This window comes from Labeo rohita, chromosome 25, assembly GCF_022985175.1.
Source record: "Labeo rohita strain BAU-BD-2019 chromosome 25, IGBB_LRoh.1.0, whole genome shotgun sequence".
Classification (NCBI taxonomy): Eukaryota; Metazoa; Chordata; class Actinopteri; order Cypriniformes; family Cyprinidae; genus Labeo; species Labeo rohita.
This window is the reverse complement of record NC_066893.1, coordinates 4,153,192-4,178,749: the sequence shown is the minus strand read 5'-3', so window position 1 is coordinate 4,178,749 and position 25,558 is coordinate 4,153,192. Positions and strand designations below refer to the sequence as shown.

The 25,558-nt window shown below is 33.5% G+C and overlaps 2 protein-coding genes across 4 annotated transcripts in view; one reads left to right on the top strand and one right to left on the bottom strand.

Moving 5' to 3' along the window:
• The window catches only part of hrasa (HRas proto-oncogene, GTPase a), a 28,470-nt gene extending 15,681 nt beyond the window's left edge, over positions 1 to 12,789 (bottom strand). Inside the window, exon 1 of the mRNA XM_051099887.1 lies at positions 12,632 to 12,789. The gene's annotated coding sequence lies outside the window, so the exon portion shown is untranslated. The remainder of the gene's footprint in view (positions 1 to 12,631) is intronic.
• On the top strand, positions 12,087 to 25,305 carry lrrc56 (leucine rich repeat containing 56). 3 transcript variants are annotated; one of them, XM_051099886.1, is made up of 14 exons: positions 12,087 to 12,203; positions 15,728 to 15,899; positions 16,027 to 16,114; positions 16,339 to 16,399; positions 16,796 to 16,892; positions 17,028 to 17,225; positions 20,298 to 20,487; positions 20,562 to 20,753; positions 23,591 to 23,655; positions 23,759 to 23,904; positions 23,982 to 24,139; positions 24,212 to 24,461; positions 24,547 to 24,695; positions 24,823 to 25,305. In XM_051099886.1, coding segments are annotated over exons 2-14 (1,746 nt in total). In that variant the 5' UTR covers positions 12,087 to 12,203; positions 15,728 to 15,749; the 3' UTR covers positions 24,825 to 25,305. The 3 variants fall into 3 exon arrangements, with proteins under 3 accessions (XP_050955843.1, XP_050955840.1, XP_050955842.1); XM_051099883.1 differs by having other exon boundaries at positions 24,547 to 24,729; XM_051099885.1 differs by lacking the exon at positions 12,087 to 12,203 and adding an exon at positions 15,503 to 15,594 and having other exon boundaries at positions 24,547 to 24,729.
• The last annotated feature ends 253 nt before the right edge of the window (positions 25,306 to 25,558 follow it).

Genomic DNA, 25,558 nt, shown 5'->3' with positions numbered 1-25,558 from the left:
TTCATCCATATTAAAGATCAGATACAGCAAACCGACATCAAGGACTAGCAGCAACGAAAGCCGACGAATTTTGCAATCTTCTATAAATGTCGACCAAAAAAGGGTTGCGAAATCACAATACGTTTACATATAATCGCCGCCATTACATATGCTGTACATTATTTAGTACATTAAAGAATGATCATGTGACTTTTACATACGGCAAATGATCTGTAAATGTTTCCATTGCAGTTTTCACCTCACGCAAGCATACATTTTTCTTTTTGCGATATGGGAGATTTGCGAAATTGACGTGTTTCCATTGGGCATATTTGCAATTCTCAATTTCAATTTGTTCAATTTGAAAGGTAATGGAAATGCAGCTAGTGACGCGTGTACGTTCTGCACCGGCATGTGAAAAAATGACTCTCCCTACCAGTAGGTGGCAGTAGTTTGTTTGTGTCACTTGAAAAGGGAAACCGTAAGAGCTAGGGCTGCGCATATACACATCATAAACAAAGCAGTGCTGTGTATTTTGCTTACTTTCACTGATTTTTTGCCTTGTGTATTGGTTTGAACGGCCAATCTGGGATGTTTCCTAAAAATATTGTTAGCCAACTGTGGTCCCAAGTTACCAACATATTTCAACTATTTGATGTTTTACGAAACCATAGTTTCAACGAACATTCACAATAACAAACAGTATCGCAAACTTGCGTGGTTAAGAACTACAGCTCGGCATGGTGTGTCAGATCTTTACAACCACATTAAGGTATGTTTACATAACAACAAGGTAATAAAAACAAAAAAGTTTAATTCTTTTATTCAGTTTTATTCTTGCGATAAGTCACAGATGTTGGTATACATATATATAGTGCCACCGCACTACCCATTATTTTTAATTGAAGGAGACGTATGCATGTATCTTTAGCAAAGCAGAGTGGAGAGCTGCTTCTGAAATGTGGTATAAACACAAGCATTGACTAGAGTGGCCATGATCAGCTCCGGTGGCCGTGTTGGAGCCGCAATGCGCCCCAGACGTCTGCAGTGTAAATAAGGGGTTATGAAAGCAATAATGGCAAGGAAGTCCCTTTTACTTGAGAGTGGCCACGTGTGAGGTGTTTCTTGGAGGTTCTAGTAAATTAAAGAATGATCATATGACTTTTACGTACACCAGGTGACCTGTAAAAGTGAAAAACTGTTTCCACTGCAGTTTTGTAAAATATTTCTTTTTCAAATTGCCTGAAAAACCACCTCATGTGAGTGTAAAAACTTTTTTTGCGATATATATATATATCTGCGAAATTGATGTGTTTCCTTTGGGCGTATTTTTCATTTGCAATTTCAATTTGCGTAATTTGAAGTGTAATAGAAACGCAGCTAGTGACTGCACCTACGTGAGAGGAAATTTCTCTCCATACCAATAGGTAGCAGTAGTTAAGAGGTACGTTTACATGATAACGACGTACTAAAAACTAGGAAGTCTCACGTATAGACGACATTGTCAAAACGATCCATGAAAATGACTAAAAACACTGTATTATGCATCCCAGGCCAATAGTTGGCGATGTCGCTTTGTATGGAAATATTACTCATCTGCGCACATATGAATTGCATGCAAATATGAACATGCAATACACATGTGCATGATGTCAACGTTTTCACAAACTAATTTGTTTGTAGTTTACATGGATACAATAATGGTATAGTTTACAACCCAATCTCATGGCAATTTGTAATTTTTTTTTTTTACGTGGTGGCTAATTCATACCAATTCGTACAACCTCACTGGTACAAATTTTGCTAAATCGTACGTATTTTATGACCTACCCCTAACCCCGCCCCTGGACACTGGGGTCTAGACAAATCGTACAAAATCGTACGAGTGAGGTCGTACGAATTCATACGAATTAGCCTCATAAAAATTGGTCATGAGATAGCGTTGTGTTTACAAAAACTTGCACTTTGAAACCTGTTTTTAAAAGTTTGTTTACAGCCCCCAAAACCCTTACATGAATTAATTTGTAGTTTTAATATAAATAAAAATAAATGGCTACTGTAGTTAAACCATGGTAACCACAAAATAACCATGGTTTTGCTACAACTATAGTTTAATCATGGCATTTGTAGCAAAACTGTGGTTAATTTTCACTGTTGTGTACAAGAATGGCCAAAAGTTCTCAGTTTTAGCTGAAAACGGTGTCATGTAAACTCCCCCTTAGTCCACCAAGACCAAAAGTCCCGGAGAATTTTATCCTAAAGGAATCTGGAATGCTCTTTCATGTTTCGTTTAGCATTCAGTGAACAAACTCGCACAGAACTGCAAGGAAGATAAACTATAAAATATGAAAAGCATTCTGGCACTTGAAATAAGACCCGAGCTTGCAGCGCACCGAGCTTTTATCTGATAACTGATCATTTTGTGGGTTTCGGTTCAAGTTTCAACATGGTCTAAAACAACATTAACTCTGAATGTGATCTAGCTACTGCCCCTCACTGGTTTTATTGTCATAGGCTGGATGTTGCTGGTTTCAGGTGGTTGATGTTGTTTTCTTGACCACGAGGTCTGTGGTTTCAACTGGATTTCCAAAGAAAAAGGCAGCTCCTGAGAAATGCGTGTCAGTGTCTAGTATTGCCTAATTTGATTTTATTTAGAAAAAAGAAGTTGTGGCCACAAAGTAAGCCCTCATTCACACAACATTTTAACCTTTTATCTAAACAATGGAAACCAAATTAGTACAGTGTGGCCATGATTGAACTAAAACCAGAGAACAAATCAATAAAAAACAGCCAAAATTAATTTATTTTGGAAGATGAAACTCTTAAAGTGATGACCCAATTACTCACCCTCAAACCTGTCCAAACCTGTATGACTTTTCTTCTGTGGAGGTCAATGCAAATAATATTAATGTGAAACAAAAACATTTCTTAAAATATCTTCTTTTATGCTCCGCAGAATAAATAATTTCAGAGGTTTGAAATTACATGAGGGTGAGTAAATGATGACAATTTTTCATCTAAATACCTTCAGCAAAGTTCTGATATCAATTAATTATAAATAACTAAATAAATAAACACATAGTTCTATTATTTTCAAAATTATTTAAAAAAAAAATTCAAGATATTTCATAAATGTCCTCATGTTCATTAAGTATGGCGTTTTACAACCTGAATTAACCTAACTAAAAAAAAAAAAAAACAAGTCTGTTTTTCATTTGTATTTTTATTTTTAGCAAATATCATTGAATCAATCAATATTCTGGAGAGTCACACCACGACATTTCACACTGTAAACTAACCACTTATTTTAAAATTTCTGATCTTTGAATTTTGAGACTTACTGCACCAACCTATCAAATGTTTAATTTCTTTTTTGCATGGACATACCACATGACTTTCATTCAGTAAAAAAATAAATAAATAAATAAATAAAGTAAAAATATTCATAATAAACAGTGAAGGGTTTTTCTGCATGTTGGTAGCACCACATGACTTTCATTCAGTGAAAAAAAAACAAACAAACAGTGGACTTTTTTATTCTAAGAAATATTAATTACAGAAAATACCAAGCTATCATAATTTTCAAGAAATTCATTCTTTTAATAATTCTTTTTCTTTATTGTTATATTGAAACCGTCATACCACCCGGACATTTTTTTACTTTGCGCCCCCCAAAAATAAATATTGTTAATCAATCAATATTTTGGAGAGTCACACCACATGACATTTCACTCTGTGAACTAAACTCTTTTTTTGTTTGTTTTTTAATTTCTAATCTTTTGAACTTTGAGACTTATCACATCAACCTATCAAATTTTAATTTCTTTTTCTGCATGTTGGTCATACCACATGACTTTCATTCAGTGAAAAAAAAAAAAAAATTAATAACAAACAGTGGAGGGTTTTTCTTCTAAGAAGTATTAATTACAAAAAATACCAAGCTATTATAATTTCAAGAAATTCATTCTTTTAATAAGGCTTTTTTCTTCATTATTATATTAAGGCTGCCATACCACCCTGACATTTTTAACTTTGTGCCCCCACAAAATATCAAAATCAATTTTAATTCATAAATTAAAAAAAAAAAAAAAAAAAAAACACAAACATAAAAAGTTTATTCACGTCATTCTGTGTATGAATTGTTATATATTTGATGGTTGCACCATATGACATTTTTAATGTTATTAGTGCTAAATTTAAACTTTTCTTGAAAATTGTATGAAATTTTGCATTTTCTTTATTGTGGATACACTAATTTACCACTGACCCTGCTACACATCACTTAACACACTACAATGTTCACTTTAAGATGCTTTAACAGTGGTGAGCATCCAGGACAGCACATCACCAGACAAACTATATTAGTCCCAGGGTGTGGAGTTTTATTATTAGATATCTATTTGTCGTCATCGGGCTGTAAGCGCAGCTCAGTATCATCAGAGGTGCGTCTGCAGTGTTAATGATTAAGTTTCTTGGTACTATGGAGACTGAAACTTATGACAGTCCAGCGCAGTGTATCTGTGAGTGCTAGACGATTAATGAGTAACTCCACACACACTCTCAACACACGCGCTCACACAAACGATTGAGCTATTAAAGGCAAAGGGCAGGGAGTTCATACATGACAGATACTTGTATGTACGACTGCCTTCAATCCTTGAAAGCCAAACAAAACATTGGGGTAACTGCAATAGAAGAAAGAAATGTTGTAAATAATAACTACATATTTACATTTTTACACTGAGAGGCCACTGCTAGGTGGTTGCTAAAAAAAAAAAAAAAAAAAAACAAAAAAAAAAACCTATCAAACTTAGCCCACACTCAGTCCACCCATTCTGGTCTCCAAATATGGACTTCAATGAAAATCTAAGGGATTTTTCACCTGTTTTAACATCCACCATGAGAAAATCATATAGTAACTACGATAACTTAGAAAGGTAATAGCAAAGTTCACTAATTAGGCTTGAAAAATGCAAATACATGAACACAGATGCTTCTAGCTGTACAAAGTTTTGTGCATCACTGCGTTTTTAAAATGCAACACACCAACATTTTTACACAATCATTTTCAACCATAATTTTCAAAAAATGAATTTTTTTAGGGATGCACTTTGGCCAATACCAATAACCAATAATCTTTATTTTTAAAAGCCAATAAACAATATGTTGGGTGATATATCAAAATCCAAACGTTATATAATTTTTACAAGCCTGAAACAAAAAAAAGTCTCACAATTAAAAGCCATGTCCCAGACACTTAATATATTGCCCAAATTTGCTTATTGGGACGATAACGATAACAGTAAAATTAACATTTATTGCCTGATACCAATATGGTGGACAGTAGGACAGTTGTACCACCCTGATGCTTTTGACTTTATACCCCCCAAAATATCAGAACAAATTAATTCAGAAATTTAACACACACACGCAAAGTTTATTCAAGTGATTCTATGAATTTTTATATATTTGATAGTTACACCATATGAAATTTTTTGTGTTAATAATGAAAGAAGAAATTTTGCTTAATTTAATAAATAACATTAAGCAAAAGCACAACTAAACTAATCCAAAAATGAATTTTGTCATAATTTACTAACATTGTTCACATCGTTTTTCTGGGTTGAGTCTGGAACAACATGAGGATGAGTAAATGATAACAGAACTAATTTTTGCCTGAAATATCCCTAATATTGTTTGGCTAACCAGAACTTAAAAAATATATATTATATTATATTATATTATATATCATAAAAAAATAGTAACACAGTCATTTTTAACATGACGAAAACTAGTTTTAATATGTGAAACAGCATTCACGAAATTCACCTTTAGTAATGTGACATTTTCGAGTGAAACAGAAAAACCTGGAAAAGGTAAAATAATAATAATAATAATAATAATAATAATAATAATAAAAAAACTTGAAATAAAAAAAATGTTAACTGAAATTAAATAAAATACATATAAATAAAATAAATAAATAAAAAACCCTTATTTTATTTCAACTAATTTCCAAGACAACATTTTTATTTTCATTTAGTTTAACTTTAAGTACTAAAATAAAACAGAAAAAAAAAAAAAAAAAAAAAACTATATAGACATAAAGACAGCAAAAATAATAGTCGAAAACGATAGTCTATTCCCTAACCCAACCCTAACCCTAAACCTAGCCCTCACAGAAAACATGTTTGCATCATTACACTTTCAGATAAACACCATTTACTATTTTTAATAATTTTTTAACCGCAGGCCGGTCCCCACAATGTCAAAAATTTCAGGTTTTACTATCCTTGTGGGGACATTTGGTCCCCACAATGTAGCAAAAACAAGTACACACACACACATTAAATATTAATAAAAAAATATATAAAAATCTTGATACTAAAATATCACTGGGTGGGATTTTAGGACATCAGGATTTGACTGGAATGTGCAAAGTATAATATTATTGATCATTATTATTATTATTTTGCCATGCCATTGTGCTTTTGTTTCACAAGAAAATTAGTTTTATTATAACATTTACATTACATTTGATTACATTTCCATTTCCACTTATAACTTGAGCACAGTAAGACGTAAGTCATTTGGTATTAAGAAAGGAAATATGTCTTAATTCTAGCCCTGTCAAACAATGAATTGCATCCAAAATAAAAGTTTTTGTTTACATAATATATGTGTGTGTGTGCTGTGTATACACACATTATTATATTAATATAAATATGTACATGTACATATTTTCAAAATATATACTGTATGTGATGTATTTATATATACGTAACAAATATAAACAACAGACTCATATTACGTAAACATTTTTTTTTGGATGTGATTAATCATGGTTAATCATGGTTAAAGTCCATTAGTCATTCTCAGGGAAGTACATAAAGTCTTGCTGATGTTTATATGTAGTTAAGCAAACCCTGAGGTGAGTGACAGTGCCACTTTCAGTTTCAATTTTACACGGATGAACAAAGTTTGTCCAAATTTAGGCCATCATTTGAATAAACCCTGTAACTAAAGTAGGGCACAGCGAGGGGAGGATGAATGAGTAACACACACACACACACACACACACACACACACACACACACACACACACACACACACACAGGGCAATGAAAGTTTGATTAGGACCTTCTGTCAGTGCAACATGTTGTTTGGGATGAACACTGGATCAGTGGAGACCAGACTGCCGGTCCCATCAGGGAATCCCTATCCCGCTCTCTCTAAGACTCATAATTAGCGCCAAAGTGCCGTGGGGCTTCAGAAGGGTCCTAATGAGCCCCCATAGTCCTGAACTGTTTGAGAATAAACCATCAATCCTCAGACAACCATTGGGTGTCCAATAGTGAAACACTGTCTTTAATGTGTTTCCAGGGTGTTGCTATGCAGGTGCGGTTACTTTCCAACCTATAACTAAAGTAGAGATGCAACAAAGTTTCAGCAACTGAATATATTCAGCCGAAACAGCAAACACAACTAGATGAGTATGAGTCTGTAAACAAACTTTGATGCTGGCTTGGCAAAGCCTTGTTTAAAAGTTGGAAATAACTTTAAAAAGCTTGAAGAAAGAAGTCAATAAAATGGTATCAGCATATTCTAGCACGTTGCTAAAATGTTTAAGCAAGTTGCTAACAGGAATTTAACACTCTGCTCACATTTTAACACACTGCTAACATTATTTGGCATTCTGCTACCATGGTTTAACACTTTGCTTTTATATTTAGTCTGCTGCTAGTATGTTTTAACACGTTGCTAGCATGATGTATCACATTGCTAACAAGTTTACATGTTGCTAGCATGTTTCAAATTGTTGCTAACATTATTTAACACATTGCTAACATGACTTAATGCACTGTCAGCATGTTGTAACATGTTGTTAACACATTTTATCATGTTGTTAAAACATAACAACACGTTGTTAACATGTTGCTAACACATTTTTAACACGAATTAACACGTTCCTAACATTGCTAGTGTGAATTAGAACATTGTGAGCATGTTTCAGCACACTGCTAGCCTGTCTTAGCATGTTGTCCCAGGATAGTCGTTAAGCTGTGCTATCGAAAGACAGTTTAAATAGCATGATTTAACACAGCATGTTTTTTTCATGTTTTTGTAACTCGATTTAGCTAATTTCTAATATGTTTTCCAAGTTGCTAGCATGATTTAACACATTGCTTAGTTTTTTTTTTTAAGATTTATTTTTGGATTTTTTCCTTTATTATGACAGGACAGATCTGAGCGAAGTGGAAAGAGAGAGGGGGGCAGGATCGGGAAAGGTCCTTGAGCTGGGATTCAAACTCATGACACCCGTAGCTCACCGGCTACCCAACAAGGTTATCAGCGCCAACTTTCTAACCTGTTTTAACATGATTTTTAAAATGATTTAACGTTGCAAGTGTGAATTAGGATACTGCTAACCTGTTTTGGCATAAAACATGGTTAATAGCATGGTTTAGCATGTCCCAGGATAGCCATTAATGTTTGCTATTTAAAAACAGTTTAAATACTCTATAGGTGTTATTGTACAACGTTTTGACCTCCCTTAATGAAAGTCTATGGGATTTTTTTTTGTAGTTTTGATCATCTGTTTAATGAAAACCATAAGTCACATCAGTTCGAAAAAAGCTTGAAAACTCTAGGAGGGGATTGTTTAAAATTTCATCTTAAGGTCCTTGCGCACTGAAATTCTTGTCTGAAATTTTGCACATTGTGTCACTCACATTTACACACTGCCTCCAAAACTTTTATCCGTCATAAGTGTCAGAACGGGTTCAATTTTCTCAGTTTTTTGCATTTGTAGCAAGCATTTTGAGAGGCATTTTGACAATTCTGAGCTACCATGATGTTCTGTGTGTGGCAAATTTTGATGAATACGAAACAAACGTATACGAAAATTTCCGATTCAGTGTGCAAGGAACAGTAAATTGAATTCATTGACCTAAACAGATTCTCCGAAGGCATGTTTTAACTCAGTCAGCATCTATTTCAAGAACACAACGTGGATAAATTAGCAAGTAAACATGTCAGCAGTGTGAACACACTGTTTCCAAAAATGATGCTAGAGAAGCAATATGTCAAATTTGTTCATCTAAAATATCAAGAGGTGGCTCACTGCCAACAAACTTTACTGTGACTGGTTTATCATCTGTAACACAAACCCTGACCAGCATGCTGAGTTCAATTAGTTAAATTTAATTAACAAAACTAGGGATGAACCAAAATGAAAATTCTGGGCTGAAAATGAAAACTCTGCATGCACTTGGTAAAAAAACAAAACTGAAAATGCTTTTTAATAATTATTTGTTATTTTATTAAATAATAATAAAATAATTTGTCAGACTTTTTAATTTAACTCAATAATTGCCATGCGATTAATACACTTTTGACCATTTTTCTCTTTTGGGCAAAAACCGAAAATGCCATTTCAGCCGATAATTTCTGGTGGCCGAAATTTCAGCGCATCCCGGAAAACAAATCACTTTCGATTTTTGCCTAAATAAACACTTGAATTTTTATAAATATTCTTCAGTTAGTTGCCGAATTTATATCTAATTTTGTAACAATATCATGTATAGTTCACCCAAAATGCAGGTTTAGACAGAATTAATTTAGTATTAAATATTGTCTGTTAAAGATTACTTCATCTGGAAAGCATCTGCTGTGTACAAACATCTGACAGACGCCTGTAAGATGTCAGTTTCACATATGTTCTAGAACATCTTAAAGACATCTAATATGCGTCTAATTGACATCTGATAGGAAACGTCCAATAGACGTACTGCAGATGAGAAAACACTTGAGTAAAAAATACGTCTTCCAGACGTAAATGCAGACGCCAAAGAGACGTTTCCGTGATGCATGTGTGCTATCAGGGATATGTTTAAAGTAATAATTTAAAAAACAGGCCAATTTAACTATTTTACCTTAAATCTAATTATTGTTATTTTATTTCAATTACAGCAAATGATCTGTAATAGTTTTAGTAAATGATACTCAACACTGGCCTTTACTGGTTTAAGATGGTCTTAACTGGTTCAGCCTGTCAGGTCTTTGGCTAGTCTAGCTGATCTCCCAAACTGAGCAGACCAAAACCCCTTTAAAACCAGCAAACAGGCTTGCCTGCGAGACCAGAAAACTACTTAGACCTGCTTAAACCTGCAGGTTTTGATTTAGATTTATAAAGAACCAAAGGCACAACGGTTTAATCATTCAAACTCAGTACTGAAACTTTATTTTTGGTTTTCGCCTAAATTATACCTAATTTCAATTTCCGTGTTTCTGTAAATAATTCATTTTGGTGCATCACCAGAGTAGCTAAACTGATATTCCAGTCTCTAGTAATAACTCAGCCCCTCCTTCAGTGGAAGTCTAGGGATTTTTTTTGCCTGTTTAATCATCTGGCAGGTGAATACGGTAAGTGTGATTGCTTAGGAAAGCAACAACGTTCCTCTTGTCAGCAAGCGACGTGATTTATCATTGAAAAACTACAGGCAGAGCTGAAAGCAAGAACTAAGACATCGGCTCTGGGATCTGCCAAAGCTTTAGAGCCGCATACACACACCCTGTCACCATGAGCGGCCAATATGAAACCCTAGAGTCCCTCTGGAAGCTCAGGATAAACTTACTGACACTATCAGCTCTGCGTTTTACCGACGCCGACATGCATCAAATATTTTGGATTTGGAATGAAAATGATTTGCTTAATCACTATGATCCTTAAAGTTGGAGTAATTTAAAATCATACATTGCTAAACATTATGTTAGGGCACAAGTAAATGGTCTCAACAGAATCAGAAGTATCAATTTTCCCTGAGCCGCAACCCTACAGAAGCAGGCCTAAGTGATTTCCACTCCGGTTCAGACAGTAAAAGGAATCTCACATGGGAGACGAAGGAATCGAACACTGAGGAACCATAACAGATCCAGGCTAAGCGAGCGACTGACATCATCCCCCAAAATAACCAGCGCTGGCCAGATCATTACATCTGTCTAGCCTAAATGTGCTGCCCTTCACTGCAGACACTTCAAGACAATGTTTGTCCGAATGCATTGCTGCACAGTATGGAGAAAAATGACATAAAATGTCAACAAAAATATAAATGCATCCATATATCTTTTGGTATTTAATTGTCATTTTCATTTTATTTTTTGTTATTTTTTTCTCCATTTAGTTCTATTTTAATTTGATACTTTAAACTTTTTTTTAAATTTTAGTTTAATTTACATTAAAAAAGAAATTAAAAAGTTTTTTCATCTAATATTTATATTTTTATTTTCTTCAGTTAAGAATTTTTTAAAAATTGTTTTAATTTTAGATATCCAGCACTGGTCTGAGCTGGTTTAATATGGTTTTAACTAGTTTAACCTGGCAGGTCTTTGTCTAGGCTAGCTTGTTTCTCAACCTGACCAGCCCAAAACCCCTTTAAAACCAGCAAACACACCTGACTGGGACAGGAAAGCATCTTAGACCTGCTTAAACCAGTTTTTCAGAGGTTCTGATTCACATGTAAGATTCAAAGTCACAAAGTAACATAATAGTTATTACAGTTGCATAATGTCAATTTAGTGTACCCCTCATAGTTAAAAGAGCTTATAAATACAGATTAATCGACTACTATTCGATGAAATTCAATCGTATAATATTACCTACCTACTCACATCATATTAAATAACAGTAAACATAACGGTTACTTTCATTTTGTAAACATTGAAAATCCACAAAACATTGTAGGAATCTACTATAGGTGCCATAAAATATCAAACTTTTGTACTTAAGCGATCTTAACTTAACTGACCTGCGTTAAAACAGAGTATTAAACTTCCGCACTGCTCTTCATCGTCCAAAAATTACGAATCCTACTATGTTGAGGCGTATTAATATTCATAAGCAGAGATTAGCCATTGGCGCGCTACCAAACGACGTCAGCGGAAACTAATTGGTATGCAGCAAACGCTCCTTCGCCATTGGAACGCTGCGACGCAAATTTGGGATAGACTACGTAATATTCATAAGCTCGTCTTAGTCATAGTAGAATTTGCAATTGTTCGTCCGGTACTATGGGGCGTCACCCGAGTTTATACAGAGAGGCTCGTAACTGTCACATGGATGCCACTAAAACTTAACAAATCAGACAACAGACGAAGTGTTTACATTCAGTGCTAGACGTGAAATTTTTTCCGGTAACGGCAAGCTGGCGGGAAAAGAAGCAACGGTCAGTTTGATCGATTACTAGAGTCTGATTCAGTGTAAACTGATCTGATTCAGTGTTTAGATGCTTTAACAGGTTTCACTGTGACGGGTGAATAAAATCTAAACTAATTACATGAAATGATTTTTAAATGTTTATTTTTATCGTTAGTTTAAAATTAAACGCAGATTATAGAAATTTAAAAAAATAGTACTGGAATCTGTGTTATAACGTTAGACCATCGATGACTGATCGTCCACACATATGTAAACATTCTCCATGCAATTATGAAAACGCACTAATAATCACCATAAATATCAACCAACTGTGTGTAAGTAAATAAAAATGTGTTTTAGGTAAACAATACTTGCCACTATGAGTGCGTACACTTGGTCACCTCACAATATTACATTGCAATCTATGCTTAAAATAACAAAAAATAGTCACTTCACCTCTGGTTCCCCGGATACAGTCACTCTCCAGGAGGTTTGATTTATTTCGAGATTTTCCTGGATTGCATTAGATGTAGCAGACAGTCCAGTATGAACAATGTGCTCCGCTGTAGTGTGTATATGTGTGTGTGAGTATGTATGTGTGTGCGCAGTACAGCCTACGCCCAGCCCCACACGACACACAGCGCCGCCCCGCCAGCTCAGTCACCAATCCTACTATGGCAAAGGCTGAGCTTATGAATATTAAGTAGATCCTGGTGACGTTGCTCGGCGTCTTTCGCCGATTCCAGAGAAAGTGGCTTGTTTGGTGCCTGAGAGGCTGATCGACAGAGAACGCAGCCAATCAAGAGGCTTTGTCCCGCCTCCAAAAACACAACAACCAATCGGATTAGTGCAATCCACACCCGCCTGAATACAGATCCTCTGCCTTGCAATCCAAACGAACTGTATTATTTTTTGTTACTAATTAACTAAATAAATAAGCAAAATGCATAATTAAAAACAAAAAACAAACAAACACTGTTTTGTGTTATTAGTAGTTAACCCTAACCCATATGAAAAACAATAAAAAATAAATGTTCTTTTTTTTCTTTCTTTTTTTAGGGCTGACAAATGATTAATCGCATGCAAAATGAAAGTTTTTGTTTACATAAAATATGTGTGTGTACTGTGTATATTAATTATGTATATATAAATAGACACACTGACATGTATGTAATTTAAAAATATTTATATGTATATATATTTACATTAGGGCTGCCAAATGATTCATCGCGATTAATCACATCCAAAATACGTTTCTGTTTACAGATTAAATGTGTGTGTACTGTGTATTTTTATTATGTATATACAAATACTCATGCATACATGTATATATTAAGGAAAATATGTTAGATTTATATATAAAATATTAAAATGTATATATAATCACAATAATATAAAATATAAATATACATATTTTTTTAAATATATACATGTAAGTGTGTGTGTTTATAAATACATTATATATATATATATATATATATATATATATATATATATATATATATATCAATTTAATATTTATTTTTTATTTATTTAATTTTGTTGTTGTTGGTTTGGAAAAATTAAATGTAGATGTAGGCTAACCCTAAACCATATGAAAAACAATCAAAAAGAAATGTTTTTTTTAGGTCTGACAAACGATTAATCATGATTAATTAAAATGAAAGTTTGTGTTTACATAAAATATGTGTGTGTACGGTGTATATTAATTATGTATATATAAATACACACACTGACATGTATGTAATTTAGAAATATTTATATGTATATATATTTATATTTACATTAGGGCTGCCAAATGTCGAAGCTGCCAAATCGCGATTAATCACATCCAAAATATGTTTCTGTTTACAGATTAAATGTGTGTGTACTGTGTATTTTTATTATGTATATACAAATACTCATGCATACATGTATATATTAAGGAAAATATGTTAGATTTATATATAAAATATTAAAATGTATATATAATCACAATAATATAAAATATAAATATACATATTTTTTAAATATATACATGTAAGTGTGTGTGTTTATAAATACATTATATATATATATATATATATATATATATATATATATATATCAATTTAATATTTATTTTTTATTTATTTAATTTTACATATAATTTTTAAATTATACACATGTATGTGTGTGTATTTATATATACATAATAATTATATACAGTGCACACACATATAATATGTAAGCATAAACTTTTTTTGGATGCGATTAATCGCGATCAATTGTTTCACAGCCTTAATTTACATATAATTTAGATTATATGTGCATATAAATATTTTGTGTATAAATATAAAATTGTTCTTAAATATATACATAATAAATATACACAGTACACATACATATATTGGGTAAACACAAACTTTTATTTTGGATGCGATTAATCGCGATTAATCGTTTGGCAGCCATAGTTTTTATTATTATTATTATTATTATTATTTATTTGTTCATTTAGTACATTCAGGTGAGTTTTGAAAACATTCGTAGTGTTGTCACATGATTAATCGCGATTAATCACATCCAAAATAAAAGTTTTTGTTTACATAACATATGTGTGTATACTGTGTATATTTATTATGTATATATAAATACAAACACATGCATGTATATATTTAAGAAAACTAAGTTATGTTTTATATATTAAAAATATTTATATATAACATAAAATATAAGAATACAAACATATAAATATATATACATGTAAATATGTTCAAAATATATACTGTATGTGTGTGTATTATATATACATAATAAATATACACAGTGTAATGTAAACAAAAACTTTTATTTTGGATGCGATTAATCGCGATTAATCATTTGACAGCACTGCATTCAAGTAATCTGGCAGCTCTGCTAGGATCACATCATTATCCTATCATCAAATTCTGTTAGCAAATTTTAGTGAGTATCTTGACCAGGCTTTTTGTCTTTCTGCTGATGTTGCTTATGTGATTGTTTAGGGAATATATATAGTATCTAGGGAGAGACTGATACATTGTGTTTCCCCAGTGGACTACTAAGGGTGCCACACCAATTAAACACACAATAATCACATAAGAATACTACAGCATCATAATAACTCAAAATTTCTGGTACTGAGTCAAGAAATAAACTAAAAAGTCACAATTGTGTAAGATTTAAACTTTCCCTTAATTATTTCTTTACGTATGTATGTCCTAATGCAAGTATAAATGTAACATTCATGACAGTTTTATAACAAAGTATACATTACATACCATTTATATATTTAATGTGTATGGTAACGGACTACAAATCCCAAGTGGCTCCGTATTCAGTATCCAGGAAGTAGATTTCGTTGCTATGCAAACTTTCCCGCTTGCTCCAGTGAGGCAAAAAACAAACGCTAAACTGAATATCACGTTATTTTGGCTCAAAAGGTAAAACAATAGTGAAACTGTACGAAGACACAGTGTAAATATATAATATGTCATTTGAATAGCGTAACGTTAACGTACTTACTGATTTTTTTGAATTTGCTGTTTTCTCCAAAACGGTTAATTTTTATTGCAGAGTTGTGCGATAAAGGTTACAGATGTCGAGTGAAACATCCATAAAGAAGAGACCAGGCACAGCTCTCTCCATCGTGACTGAGTTTAGTGGATCCGGTTTATTAAACCCCAAACCTGCTGCTGCTGATCCTGAAGAGCTGATGATCGATCAGAGTCTTTCACCGGAGAAACTGGTGCGAGCTTAATGATGAGACTAAACAGTAAACACGTAAAACACGTGTACTGTGAAAACGGGAGTGAAATACCACCTGTACTTTAGGCTAATAGTTTTTTTATTTATTTATTTATTTATTTATTCAGAAAATCCTTTCTGGATCAGACGATTTACACGAAGTGACGTCACTGGAGATGTGCGTTGATACGCGACAGGACATTTTGGACAACTTTGGTGAGATTTTGTTAAATTAACTGTTTATTAATTTACTTTGGAGGAGCCAAATGTTCACTTGTCATAAAAACGTTAACTTTCACATTGTGAGAAACGGTAATGCTCCAAAATGTGATGTGAAGTGACTGGGATGTAGTTTGGATTGTGACTGAGAGAGTAAGAATAAATAGATCAACATGTGTGAAATGTAAGTTTTTGTGTTTTTTAAACCTGTTTTCTCACAGGAATCTACTTGCCTAAACTTACACAGCTGAAAATGAACAACAGTTTGATCTCATCTGTGCGGTAAGACCTGCGCTTACCTACACAAGATGCTTTATTAAATCCATAAAGGAAAAATTCCCCCAAAAATGAAAATATGAGATCATTTACTTGTTCCAAACCCTGTATCATTTTCTTTTGCGGACCACAGCAGAATATATAATGAATTATGTAATGAAAGTGGACGAGGTCTTTGATATCAAGTTTAAAAATGGCAAAAACATCATAAATGTAGTCCATACAAATTCATGAAAGGTGCCTACATGGAACGCTTGTGTTGCAGGCGCTCATCCTTTAAAGCCATGAATAAAGAGAATTTATAAAAGAATACAAAACCTTTATTTCACAGAAGATCAACATGCATTGAAATATAATAAGATAGACAGAGGAAGGCGTTTATTATTGTCAGTATTTCCTTAGGGATCTCGGAACCGGCCTTTCCCACCTGCAGGTTTTATATCTGGCTCGCTGTGGTCTGACCGACCTGGAGGGAATTTCTGCTCTTTCGTCTTTAAAGGTATTTAAAAAATATGTTATTTTAATAGCAAGTATTTTAAAATCCAACAAATTATTTCTTATTATGAACTACAGTATGTTTGTTTTTAAAGCCACTGAATGAAGTGAATGACACATAAATGCTCTTTTTGTTCAGGAGCTGTATGTGGCGTTCAACAGCATCTCAGACCTGAGTCCAGTCAGTTTGCTGGAAGATCTGGAGCTGCTGGATCTGGAGGAAAACGAGGTCGATGATCTGGCTCAGTTGTGGTATTTGGGCCGCTGTGTGAAGCTCAGGACGCTTTCACTGGAAGGAAACCCTGTGTGCACATGTCCCGCTCCAGGAACCTCTGAGGTACGTGAAGGGTTTAAAGGAGAAGTCCACTTCCAAAACAAAGATTCATATACAATGTACTCACCCCCTTGTCATCCAGGATGTTCATGTCTTTCTTTCTTCAGCCGTAAAGAAATTATATTTTTTGAGGAAAACATGTCAGTATTTTTCTCCATATAATGGACTGATATGGTGCCCCGAGTTTGAGCTTCCAAAATGCAGCTTAAATGCATTCAAAAGTTTAATTGGCATTAAAAAGTATATAAATTGTATTATTTTAATGAAAATAACCGATCGCTTCGCTAGATAAGACCCTTCTTCCTCGGCTGGGATCGTTTACAACCACATTTGGGATCGTTTGAAGCTGCATTTAAACTGCATTTTGGAAGTTCAATATCAGGGCACCATATCAGTCTGCTTTCCTCGAAAAACATAATTTCTTTACGACTGAAGAAAGAAAGACATGAACATCCTGGATGACAAGGGGGTGAGTACATTATCTGTGAATCTTTGTTTTGGAAGTGGACTTCTCCTTTAAACAGCAGGTTATGGGCGGCCGGTGTAACAGAGGATGAGAGCGATGAAGCTCAGCTTCTCTGTGTGGTTGAGCAATTAATGATCCAGACAGATAATGATGTCTCCATATAGCCCATTATATCACAATGACTTGTTTTTGAGCACTTAAATGTAATGCTGCCCCACCTCATCCATTACAGAAATGACACAACAGTATGTTTGATATTAGAGAACTGAAATGGACAATAATTGATGTGAATGTTGGTGCTAGTGCTCTCCTAGATTACAAAAATGAACGTTTGGTAATGTACCCATTAACTATGAACATTATTTCTAAACGTTCTCCGAATGCAAAACATCCAGTTTTAAATGTTTTCTTTTTTTTTTTTCAATGTATAGTAATAGAATGTTCAGTTCTATTATTTTGCAAATTTTACTTTTTAATTTTTTCTAAACGTTCTGAAACAAGTTAAGTAGTAATGTTTAAATACGTTAGACAAACGTCCAACTAAACTGTTTTAGAAAAAACAGGTAATGAACACTGTATAAATAATGTTGAAGAACATTAAATATCAAATAACACTAAACAAACATTCTGTTAATGTTACTGGAAATACTTTTGTTCATAACTTTGAGAGAACCTTGTTAGAACGTTAGCTAAAGTTATGAGAACATTCCCTGTTAGCTGGGCTACTATATTTTGGTCATTACGTCTTACATTTTGGCAGAACAAAATAAGTATATTTATATAATGTTATAATGTTAATGTTAAAAATAATGTTATTTGCTATTGTTTATTTATTTAAATATCATTAAATAATTTTTATTTATTATGTCTTTCTTATTTATTAAATTATATTTAATAATATACTATACATCAATGTATTATATATTCGCAAGCATTTCATAAATACTATAAAATGACTGTAGACCAATATAGAACAGTGTTGTAATATTTATATACTTTTGTAGTGTTTATTATTATTTTGAATGAGCTTTTAATTTTAATATTTCAGTTTTCGTTTTAATTTTAGTTAGTTTTTTTTTTTAATATTAGTTTTAGTTTTTAATTTAATTTTAATACTTTTTTTTCCAGTTGGTTGCCAAGGCAACATTTCTAATTTTCTAAAGTTGTAATTTTTTCTAGTTTTTCTTTAGCTTTATTTCACGAATATTAATAAATAAATTAAACTGTGTTCCCTTCATTGCTTTCAGTTTATTTTCAGTAATTATTAATGAGCTTTTAATTAGAATATTTTCAGTTTTTATTTAAATTTTAGTTTTTTCTTATTTATATTAGTTTTTAATTTAATTTTAGTACTTTTTTCAGTTAGTTGCCCAGGCAACATTTCTAATTTTCTAAAATTCTAATGAATTTTTTTCTGTTTTTCAAAATGTTTTTCTATTATTTCTAATATCCCATGTTTATATTAATAATTGATTTTAATATTATTAGGTGAATATTTTAAAATTCTATTTTTCTTTCTTTTTTAAGTTTTTCTATTATTTCTAATATCTAATATGTATATTAATATTATTTTTTAACCTTTATTTCACAAATATTTTTACATTCAATTAAACTTTTAATTAACTTGTGTTTCCCTCATTGCTTTAAGTTTGTCATTATTATTTTAAACAAACTTTTAATTTTAATATTTTCATTTTCCAATTGATTTTAAATTTAATTTTAGTATTTATTTTATTTCAGTTAGTTGCCAAGGCTAGATTTCTCATTTTCTAAAATTCTAATTTATTTAAAAAGTATTTTTATTATTTCTAATATCCACTGTTTATATTAATATTTTATTTTAGCATTATTTGATAAATATTTTTACATTCAATTAAACGTTTAATTAAATTGTGTTCCCCTCATTGCTTTGAGTTTGTTTTCAGTCAAACTGTGTCAGGAATCACAAATCTAGGGCGAGTGTTCAGTGAGTGAACAAACTGCTGTGAATATTCATGAAGTGCTAAATGAAGGACACCCTCATTTGCTTTCTATCTGTTTTTCACTCACTTCCTTTACTGTGGATCAAAACAGTGCTTTGCATTTCCTTTCACAGCAACAAGTGATATTTAACTGATATATAACCATTCGAAACTTTTGAGTCTTTTGGTGGGGAAAAAAAAAACACTTTTATGCAGCAGGGACACATTAAATTGATCAAAAAGTGACAATAAACACATTTAAAATGTTACAAAAGATATATATTTCAAATAAAATCTGTTTTATGAACTTTCTATTCATCAAAAAATTCTGAAAAAGTGTATCATGGTTTCCACAAAAATATTAAGCATTGATAATAGAGTGATTTCCAAAGGATCATGTGACACTGAAGACTGGAGAAATGATGCTGAAAATACAGCTTTGATCACAAAAATAAATTACATAAAAAAAAAACAGAAAAATTATTTAATATTTTAAATAAAAATATTTCAAAATATTACTGTTTTTACTGTATTTTGATCAAATAAATGCAGCCTTGGTGAGTCTTCTTTTAAAAACATGTAAAATCTTAAAAAAAAAAAAAAAAAACACAAAATACACAGATTCCTGACATGTGGTTTGTGTTCCAGGTCTCAGACTACAGCTACAGGTCTGCGGTGCGTGATCTGATCCCTCAGCTGATCCTTCTCGATGACGTTCCTGCTGAAGAGGACGAACCTCAGTGCTTCAGAACTTCACCGGAGGACTGGACTGTTCTCAGAGAATCCATCAAAGACGCTTCAGTCAGTGACGGACCGGAGCTCACAGATACAGACACAGGTAAAGACAAACAGCATTTTCTGAAGAGTGTTTCAGCAGCGCTTCATGTGTTTAAGAATGAGTCTCTCCATCAGAAGAGAGATCTGTCAGTGTGAGCCGCGTCAGACCTGCTTCAGCGCCGCCTGGAGATCTGAGAATCTCCTCCAGGAGTCTCTCCAGCCGTCCAGACAGCGCCAGACCTCTCACTTCCTGCACCGGATCAAGACCAGGATCAAACGGCTCCGACATCGCCGTCTTGAACCACGAGGCCAGTGATCTGACGAACGGTAAAACTCCTGCACTCAAACTGATAGAAGTTTATAGTTTGGGTATAAACACGTGTTGTCTACAGTAGCGATCAAAACGAAAGTATCTTAAAGGAAAAGTCCACTTCTAAAACAAAGATTCACTTATAATGTACTCACCCCAATCACAATGATTTTGAAATGATTTTGAAGTTGAGGAAGAAAATACAACTGGAGTTTTTTGACATACCCTAACTGTCTTGAGTCAGAATACACAGAGATCAAGGAGAGAAAGGCAAGACGAGCATAAGAGAATAAAAGGAATGAAAATAACCAATCGTTTTACTAGATAAGACCCTTCTTCCTCAGCTGGGATTGTTTACAACGGCATTGGGCTCGCTTGAAGTCGCATTTCAACTGCATTTTTGAAATTCAAAATCGGGTCACCATATCAGTCCATTATATGGAGAAAAATCCTGAAATGTTTTCCTCAAAAAACATAATTTCTTTACGGCTGAAGAAAGAAAGACATAAACATCTTGGATGACAAGGGCGTGAGTACATTATATGTGAATCTTTGTTTTGGAAGTGGACTTCTCCTTTAACACTTGTAAGTTTTGTAACGCTTATCCACTTCCGCCAGGAGGTGGCGATAACTGTATGGTTCACAAGACGAGACAAGATTTTTGAAACTTCAGTGATGAAATATATACAGAAAATAGTCTTTTATTCAACTGAAAAAGAAAGTGCAAAAAAAATGGAGGTGCATTTTGAACTTTATGAAATTAAACTAATTAATCTGTAAAAATAATATCCCCTTTTTCAAATCGAGCCGTTCTCAGATACCTGTTGTTATGGCATCACACCGACAGCGGCCGCTCCCACGATAGTTGATTGACAAGAGCGTTTTACCTCAGATCAGCTGTAACAGTCCGCCCTCTTTTGTTTTGATGCCGGAGCAGGGATGTAAGTTAGACAAGAATATCTCCGATTGAGCGATTGAGGTGTTGTGTTGCTGGATGTAATAATGAACATAGTGGTCGTCATTTATTCCTGACATCTGAGCCGCTGAAGATGCAGTGGATTACGTTTGTTTGTGAAGGGAATGCGCCTCTACATATATCCGTCTATGTTTGTGTGAATCATTCATGATTCAGCTTCACTTACAGCAGAAGTGAGCGTAAGGGTTTTTTTTATGAATCTTTGTGATCATCTTTCCTAATAATGTGCTAGTTAGCAAGTTTAGTGGCTAAACGCGGCTAAAGTAAACAGGCTCGTCACTCCACAGAGAGAAGAGAGGGGCGGGGCGAGCAGAGCTCATTTGCATTTAAAGAATCATATCAACTTGTGGAAAATGGGCATCCGATGACCCCTTTAAGATACTTTTGTTTTGATCTCTACTGTAGACAATAAGTGTTTTTACCCAAACTATAAACTTGTATTCCAGTACTTCTGTTATTTAACTGTCTGTAACACAGAAATAATGATTATAATGTGGTTAAACACTGTTTGTTGCCGTTTCTGGATCAGTAGCAGTATGAATGCAGATTTGATTGTCTTTAACACCTGTTTCACATCGTAAGCTTCAGTGGAGCGTGAGCAGGGTGTGTTTTGTCGTGCCCATATCAGTGAATGACAGCGTTCACATCGGAAGCGTAATGATGGCCACCCCTCTAAATAAATTAACATGTGCAGCGATAAAACCTGCTTCTCATGCTCCACTGACACTCACGATGTGAAACAGTCCTAAATCGTTGTCATTCAGGAATAAGATCGCGTGGGTGTTTGAATCAAGATCTTTTAAGGATTAATCGTGCTGTAATGTAATGTAAACACAGCAAAATGTTTTGGGAGGATATCGTCACGAGATCTCACGAGATCCGAGTTCTTTAAATCATTGAATCATTCATTCAGGAGATTTCAATAGTGAAACACGTCTTTATTAATTGAGACACTGACTCATTTTTTACAATTTTGTTCAAATATATATATATTTTTAAGCAATGAACATTTTTTCAGAACCACTAGTAACTTACGTTATTTTGTTTAGATTAATCTAATCTAATCTTTTCTTTAGAATCGTGAGCGAATCGTGATCTCTATTTTTTTTTATTGTGATTTTCAATTTATCCAGAACCAGAATTAGTTTACATGTTTATTACTGCATATAATTAATTAAAACAGAAGTTTAACTTCATAAAGTACAAGTTCATATCAAAATGCACATGCATTTTGTGTTTTTCAGCTGAGTAAAATACTACTTTTCCCTATGTATTTCATAATTTAGGATTTTTTAAGAAAAGTTTAAAAATCTTGTTCTCGTGAACCCAGTCTCGTGTCTCATCTCGTGGAATGAGTGTCTCGTCACACCCCTAGTAGTAGTAGTATACTTGTATTTATATAGAAATGTCAAATTGTGCAGCAAACAATCACAGCAGACATGGAGTTAATGTTAGGTTTATGAATAAATTAATAATTTAACAGTAATGTTTCTTATTTTTTAAAATATTTTTATTGTTGTTAATATTATAATATTATTTTACATTATTATTTTTAATAATAATATGATATTATATTTTAAACAACAGTTATTGTTATAATAAGTAATAATACATCAATGAATATTGCTACTAATTATAATAATAATAATAATAATAATAATAACATATTTTAAATAGCAGTTGTAATTTTCATCAGATAAATCAAATTACATTTTTTTATACCCAAATTGTGCAGCCCTATTGACACTCATAAACTGTTAAATGTGATTTTGTATTTATGCTACAATAACTACAATATTAAGTACTGGATAATATCACATATTTATTGGTTTCTGCTGTGTGTTGGAAAGCAATATGTATACGGTGACGTTTGCACAGGTGTTGGTCGAGTTCTCTGTGGGAATCCACTACAGGCCGCTCGAGCACAAAGACAGAAAATAAAGGTGAATCTCATTAAATTGATTCATATACTAAACACCAATATAATTATGTATGCATATTATATGCATTATCACCCCATGAAAACAATTGTTTCCATCTGTCCAGCTCCAAAACTGTGTCTCTCAAACCCGTCTCAGCACTCGACTCAGCAGTTTCATTCCTGAACACACGTATGAGCGCGAAGAGTCGAGCAGTCGAGATCACAGGGATGTTTTTACTGAACTCAGAAGATGGAGGATTGAACACAACAAGTACTGAACCTCCTCAAACACACACACACACACACAAACAAACACACTTCTGTTAAAATGTGCTTTTCTTCTGACAGACGTCTGTCCGTTATTGAGAAGGAGCAGCAGCCACAGGTGATGAAGATCCACCACAGCGATGATGAAGATGAAGGCAGACATAGCCATAGTTTCTGCAGTGATGACATCACTAGAGACACAAGCTCTCCTGATTCGTCCTTTCAGTCTCCCTCAGCAGGTGCGTCAGGTTATTTCTCTTGTATATAAATGATGCTCATGTGTCTCTTCATCATGTGCTTCTTTCTGACAGAATCTCCAGAGATGCTGAGACTCAGCTCTTCGTCAGGCTGTTCGATGACTCCCTCTCCTCCACCCAGAGCAGCAGCAGCTCCCCCTGCAGGCCAAAGGATCACGCAGATCCGCACCAGGAGACTCAGAGCTCAGAATGCAGACGTCAGTAAAGCGAAAGCATCAGAGGAGACTCATGGGACTGAGAACATCATGAGAATCATCCACAAACCTCACAGACCCTCCAGCAGTCCTGTGGCCTCCACGCAATGGTATGTCCAGTCATTTTTGTTAAATCTGATTGTGGGTGAACTATTACTTTAACATTTCTGACTGCAGTATATTCTCCTGATTCAGGTCAGAAGCTACTGAGAATCATCAACACGCAGACAATCAACATAAACCAATAATACATTCTGAAATACTGACACCCAGACGTCCACAAACAGCCAGAGCTGCACTGCAGAGACTTCCAGACCGAAAACACACGCCTGAAGTGATGCATTGTGGGTCTGAATAGATCATACATCTTTACTGCAGGTTTACACACTTTCAGAAACACTTTAAAGTCTAAATCACTAGGGGGCGCCATCTGCATTATGATACCTGCTGTTTGTCTCTGCTTTATTTCAGAAATATTCCAGGTGTGATTGACAGGAGAGTCTCATGTGATCACTGATACAGACTGGCATTCATGTCAGATGACTGTGATTGTGAACTCTGTTCTCCAGCAGCGCAGCTTCATCTCTGGCAGATCGCTAACATGTCTGCTCTTGCAGGTTCAGTGTTTGGAGACGCAGGTGCAGGACTGTTATTCAACACACGTTTCTGAAAGATTTTCCACAGATGACAGTCAGATATTTGTTGACAGCATTCATCTGTTCAAAATCTCCACAGGCTCGCATTTTGGACAGAAGCTTTTTTTGTGCTCATCCAGATATATGGAGAATAGAAAATTGTTAATAAAGGCAGAGACAATCTTTCTTTTTCATTAAATGGGGTTTTAAGGATATAGCTAATGTATCTCAAACTTTATCAACAATTAATATTTACAAATGATATAATCTGGAATGTCATATGTTATAACAAAGAAATAACATACACAAATGTTTAAATGTTTAAAATTGATTAATTGATTGATTTATTTATTAAATTTATGCTACTATTCAGCAAGGGTGCATTAAATTGATCAAAAGTGACAGTGAAGATATTTACAATCTTACGAAGTATTTTTATTTTAAATAAATGCTGTTATTTTTAACTAATAATTCTGAAAAAGGAATCCAAAACCATATGAAGCACAACTGTTTTTGATAATATTGTTATTGATAACACTGATAATAATCAGAAATGTTTCTTGAGCAGCAAA